We start from the raw sequence: 6,561 nt of genomic DNA, 5'->3' as shown, positions 1-6,561 counted from the left end.
AACATTCAAGAGATTTCATAAACCAGTATCATTTCACTGTTTATAATTAATCAAGACATCTATATACATATATCTATCTATTCCCATTCTTGCCAGCATAGGATATAACCCAGCTTAAGACCTTTTAGCCCACACTGGCTTAGATGTTACTCAGCAGCAGCTCAAGATCTATCCCCGAGTTTTACTTGACGTCAGCGACTCCCCAGCCTTGGGCAACAAAGTGCAAAACGTTGACGTAGACATCTACGGAGGCCTCCCATGTCTTCCTCATTGCCCAGAGGGCTCTCAAGCAAATCTGCCAATTCTCCCTAGCTCTGCTTTCTAGCTCAACATCAGACGACGTCATGTTGAGGCAGTGCGCAAGAGCGGCGCGGAAAATGTGATAGATGGCGAGTGGAGGCAGCGTCCCAGTGGCATTGGTTGTTTCTAGGCGGTTCAGCAACGCCGATATTGCCTCGGCTGCGGTTGTCACCACATTCATCGAAGTATTTGGATCACTGGCTCTATACTCGCTGGAGACGTGGAGGAACGGCCTATGCAGGTTGAGAACAGCGGCGTGGTAAGAGATTCACACAACAACTTTGTCGGTTGACAGTGTGCTGCCTGTTCCGGTGACAACGTAGGCGCTGAGACGTTGTAGGAAGAATGCGAGAGCATCTGTGGCCTTCTGTAAATGGACCTCCTGATCAACCGCTGAAAGTAACTTGAAAGCAGGCATATAGATATGGACATTCCGATGTTAGACAGCAGAAGTCGTTGTGAGACCCGGTGATGGATTAATCAACCTACATTGTCTCCACGTAGAGGTAATTCAATTGCAATAAAGAGCAGTGGTGCTCAAACGAGACGATGGAATCGTCGGAACCTGGCAACACACCCACGGTGACTGGTGGCTGAATGATATCCCAAGGAATAGCAAGAGGAACCCCCAGACTGAGGGTTGACGTTCTAGGGTGATCAACAAAACGAATGTCAGCTAACGGAGGACAAAGAAAGGGCACTACAGTAAGTTCCAGTTTGTTGTTACCTTTCTACCAGGAACAGTGACCAGAATGTCCTCGCGCTGTCAGTGTAATCCAGGCTTGGTTCGTTCGCTGCCGAGGAGAATGGGCTTGATACTTCGTCTAACTTGAGTCGCATGGAGAGACCGGATGCTAGGTCTTGAAGAGTACATGTCAGCAATGATTCAATAAGACGGCGTTTAAACCTACATTGATGGGCAAAACCGAGAAGGTCAGGCGTGGATGGAAACTAACCTTGCGCTTTCTCTTCCGACAAGACTCACACGCGGTGAAAACGCGGTCTGCTAGCCAGCCCGGCTCGCTCTCGTGATGGCGGGAGGATCTCAAAGCGAGGTGGGCGCTCTCGGCATCTCACGATCTTGCAATCACAAGCTCTCGGCCCTTTCCAGATAGAATTGTCGTAATCGGGGGTTAAGGAAGGTTGATTCCTTGGCGCTTAAGTATATCGTTCTGATGCTAGCCTTTCAAGGCGGTGTCAAGCTTCGGAGAAATTATCCGCACGCTATTATGAGCTATTTGTGAGTGGTTAGCGGCCGATGATTCTCATCCGCGGCTTGTCCTGCACCGATGAAATGGATGATCCATGCTCTTTGTGGATGGAGGCGATATCGAGATATATCCACTTCCGGATCCGCATCTGGAGCATCATGTTGGTAATCTGTTTTCCTCCATGGAAAGCGCGGTTGCCAGTCAAGTTTTCTGCTGATATGCTGTTTCACGATGGACGAGGAGTTCCACCCAAGGGGACTTCCAGGAGAAATCACATCTGCAATCTTCGGAGCTTCGGATGGCAAGATTAGTCCCGGTTCCGAGAGTCCACGCCATCGTAGCAAGTTCCATGAACACACTTGTGTATAAAAGGCCATGAAAGACTCATCTTGAAGTCCTCGATTCCTTTTCTCTTCAATGAATTACATCGCTAAAGCTTCGACGTTGCCCACAACATCCCAAAGCTGCGCTGGCTGTTATTCTTTTGTTCTCATCTTGTGCATCACTTGAAGATTATTCGACGTCATCAACATGTCTCTTCCACCCACTACCGACGTACTCATTGTTGGCGCTGGCCCGGTTGGCCTTCTTACCGGGATTGGCCTTACCCAACAAGGCGTTTATTGTGTTCTTGTCGGTATGTGAACCATGAGAGATCTTGAAACAGTCTGCCCCCGAGAATCGCGGAACCTCGAATTCTCCAAAGAACTGCTAGGGAGTTGGATGAGGCTGACGATATAGAAAAACGAGAGCGCGGTGTCCAGGCCACCTTTGGCCGTGCGACAACGCTTTACCCAAGGTCCTTGGAGCTTCTCGAGCAGCTGGATGTGGCTGATGACTTGATTCAAGAGGGCTTCGTATCTCGAAGCAGTATCAACTTCAAAGATGGGAAAAGGGTGAATGAAAGAGGGTGGAACCTCATGTTCGATCACTTCAAGCCAAGTTACCATGACTATGCTCTAAACATTCGTCAGCGGTATTCGGAGGATGTCTTTCGAAACCACTTCGAAAGCTACGGCAAGTCGGTTTGGTTTTCCTGGAAGCTCACAACTTATGCCATCGACACTTCACTCGGTGACGGGTACAATGTTACAGCTACTCTTGAACACAAGGCGATGGGGAAGGCGCCTGTCCGCTGGTATGGCCCTCGTCCTTCTGAACTCGAACTCGAGGATACTAATCGCTCATTGAAACAGCAAATATCTTGTTGGATCCGATGGTGGCTCCTCGTCGGTTCGGCAATTGACTGGCATCGATCTTGACCTGGATCCAACCACCCACGAATGGATTCGAATTGAGGGCAAAATGACAACTGATATGCCTGATTCAAACATCGGGTTTGCTTCGATCGAGACAGAGCATCACGGAAATATCCTGTGGGTGAAGCTCGACCGGGATACCTACCGTGTTGGGTTTGCTCTTACGCCTGCTCTCCTCGCAAAATACCCAAACGGCATCACCCAAGATGAGGCTTCGAAGGAGGCTGCCGAGGGAATGAAGCCGTTCAAGTTGGAATTCGACAGACTAGACTGGTGGACTCACTACAAGTATGTAGAGGAATCCCAGTCATTAAGAATTTCAGAGTCGGACATATCACTAACTTGGATGTTACCAAGATCAACCAGAGCGTCGCACAGGTTTTGCAAAAGGACCAATTTGTTCTCATCGGAGGTGATGCCGCCCATACTTATTCCTCTGGTTTTGCTCAGGGCATGAACACGGGCATCCACGGCGCTACAAATCTCGTCTGGAAGCTTGCGGGAACCATCAAGGGGTGGTATAAGCCTTCGGTTCTCGAGACATATGCCTCGGAACGGCACGCGGCAGCAAAGAAACGAATTGGAATTGACAAGCACGCCGCGGCTGTCATATCTGGAGAAATCCCTGCGCAATACCGGGGACTCGGGAGAACTGCAGATGAGATTTTGTGGAAGATCTTTGGCGAGAACATTGGCTTTAACGTCAGACTGGGAGTCACATCGGCCAAAAATGTCATTAACCAAAGCCCTCTCATGACCACTCTCCCATGCGGCGTCCGCAGCCCTGACGCACTTGTATGTGCACTTGGAAGCAAAGTTCTGTTGCGTCTTCATGACGCCCTGTTGCGAGACGGGCGTGGAGGCTGTTGGAGCATTGTTGTATTCGCCGGGAACCCAGCCTTCACATCCGCCGATTTCCCAGCCCTCTCCAGAGACCCTGCCCATGTTTGCTGGGCGTCACGACGGGATGATCCGACTTGTTACACGGATGATTGGAACCGCCGGCAGTGGGTGGGAGATATCGGGTGGGCCTCCCCTGGGAAGATTCTTTATTGACGGTGATGGCACTTGCCACTCTGAGTATGGACTGGATAGCAAGTCGGGTGCTCTTATTATGACCTGCCCCGATGGTATATGTAAGTGTCAGATTGGACCCTGTATAGTAGCTCTGAGGGTGGTCACGTGTTGTCAATATCTAGCGGCGTGATCTCTAGCTTATTAGAGAGACTAGGCTAGATTAAGAAGGCTATATTATAATTTTAGAAAAAATATATTATAAAAATAATAATTAATAATATATATAAATTAAAATAATATTATTAAAATTACTATTAAAATTATTAGTACTTATATTAAAAAGTAATTTAACCTTATAATATACTTAATAATAAATTAAGCTAACTTAATAAAAGAAATATAGTTTTATATAAAATTAAGCTATTATACTTAATAGCTTATAATATAAAAATTAATATTAAATAAGCTTTATTAATACTTTTATATTTAATATTTTACCTTAATAAATTTTTTATAAGATAGTAGGCCTTAATGGCTGGATTAGGGTGAAATCATAGATTAAAGGTAGGTCTCTAAGCCCTACCCCCTAGAAACCGCGCGCCCCTAGAAACCACGCATTATTATGAATATCGCTTATTTTAAGCATTATAAATAACCTTAATTTTAATAATATAATAATATTATAAGAAGACTAAATCTAGTATCCCTATAATTTCTAATTACTACTTATAAAATAGATTTATTTTTTTTTACTTCTTAACTTTTTCTAATATCTCCCTTGGCTTTAGAAGCTTTAATATCTCTTAATAGGCCTTATTAATATTAGGAACCTTTATAAAGCATATATTAGGATTAAAGGGAAGCTTTTTTTTTCTTTTAGGCTTTATTTCCTCCCTTTTATACTTAAAGAGTAATAATTTTTTTTCTTAACTCACTAATATAATATTTTTGCGGTTTATATCTTTATTAATTTTCCCTATAAAGAGTTATATTATGCTATTAAGCTTTAATGCTAAAGGGATATATTTAAGTAAAGCTTAAAGCTCTTATAATAATATAAGGGTCCTAAAAAGATAAGAGAATAGTAAATAGGCCTTTTTTTATAGTATTTTTAGAGTCTCTAGTAATAAGGTTATTATAGGGTTTATTAGGGGCTTTATAATTAATACTAGCTAAAATCTAAAAGCTTTTTAACTTATAAGGATATTTTTAGATATTATCCCTATTTTTTTTACCTTATAATAATATTATAAGAATATATATTTATTAATAAGTATATATACTTAGATTAAGGAAAATAAGGATATAAGATAATAATAATATTACTTAAGAGGATTAAAGATAATAAGGTTAAGAAGCTAAAAAATATAAGAAGAATATAAAATAAGATATAAAATATATATATTATTCTAGAAGTATTTAAATATAAATTTATTAATAATATAATTATTATAGCTATTAATAATAAGTAATCTTTTATTTCTCTCTTTTATTAGTTTTATTTAAGGGATAAAGATCTTTTTAAGCTATAGAGTTATAATATAGTTATTAATTTAGCTCTTTTAATTATATATAAAATCCTAATCCTTTAGGAAATTAAAGAAATAAAGGTCTTTAGGAAACTAAGACTATTAAATTATTTATCTTTTATAGATAATTAATAATATTAATATTTTCTTTATAGCTAAGATATATTTAATAATTATAATCTAATTTATTAAGCTAGCGTTTTAAATAATTATATAATTCTTTTTTACTTTTCTTAATATAAGACTATTATATCTAAGTCCCTCTATAATACTTATTTTATTTATATTATAATAATTTTTTAACTTAATATCCTTAATAATTAATATAATAAGATAAAAAAAAAACCCTTAATATTCTTAATAATTATTTTATTAAATTATATTAAATTAAGTCTTTAACCTTATAATATCTTTATACCTTTATTATAATATAAAAAACCCTTTATTTAGTAAATCCTAATAGGTTCCTTATTGCCGTTGAGTCTAGTAATATAGCCCGCGAAGTTAATAACTTAGGCGTAGCTTAGGGCGAAGCTAAGGTTGTCTTAGGCTATAATCTAAGTAGCGAGGTGCTATTCTTGCTCTGCTGAGAGCTTTTAGAGGTGTTTATGACTTATGGTGTGACTTTGAGAGCTAGAAATATGGCCACGGAGGGTTAACTCTAGTACGCTATGTCGCCCGGTAGTAGTCTGTATGGCTATGCCTTCGCGGACTTCCTGAAGAGTGTTTTAAATATCGATTTTAGTGTAATTCGGCATAGGGATTCTAAAAATATAAGAATTATCGCGATAGCTTTAATATTATATGAGAAATCGCGGTCTGAAGATAATTAAAGATTGATGTGTTAGTGGGGAAAAAGGTGCGCGGTTTCTGGGGGCGCGCGGTTTCTAGGGGGTGGGGCTTATTATGTATAAGACTTCAACTTGCCGAGCCTTCCACGGTGGCTCGGCTGCAGAGCTTTCAGGAGGTCTCTGCGCACGTGACGACTAGCCGGGGTTACCCCGATTAGTCGGCGGATTTAACGGCCGCCCCATATCCTTATATTTTTTATTATTTATTAATAAAAATAACTTATTTTCTAGCTAAAATTAATATAAATAATATTAACTAAGTATACTAATTATAAGATATATTTTCTTACTTAATAATATTATTATATTAGTACTATTATATTTGTGACGATTATGTGTTTCCTAAGGGATAAACTAGTCGTACTAGGTTTATATTAGCAGAGAGTGCTGGGCG

At 40.2% G+C, this 6,561-nt stretch overlaps 1 protein-coding gene across 1 annotated transcript; it reads left to right on the top strand.

The window, feature by feature from the left end:
* Window positions 1-2,042: 2,042 nt before the first annotated feature.
* On the top strand, window positions 2,043-3,977 carry NCS54_00673400 (FAD-binding-3 domain-containing protein; the record flags this gene model as incomplete). Its single annotated transcript, XM_053152181.1, has 6 exons — window positions 2,043-2,148; window positions 2,253-2,649; window positions 2,708-3,058; window positions 3,094-3,565; window positions 3,693-3,906; window positions 3,970-3,977. 6 exons carry the CDS (start codon window positions 2,043-2,045, stop codon window positions 3,975-3,977), a joined length of 1,548 nt encoding a protein of 515 aa, XP_053008156.1.
* Window positions 3,978-6,561: the final 2,584 nt, after the last annotated feature.

Source organism: Fusarium falciforme, chromosome 5, assembly GCF_026873545.1.
Source record: "Fusarium falciforme chromosome 5, complete sequence".
In the NCBI taxonomy this organism is placed as follows: domain Eukaryota; kingdom Fungi; phylum Ascomycota; class Sordariomycetes; order Hypocreales; family Nectriaceae; genus Fusarium; species Fusarium falciforme.
Note: the sequence above shows the minus strand (reverse complement) of the source record. Positions and strands in the feature narration are given on the sequence as shown.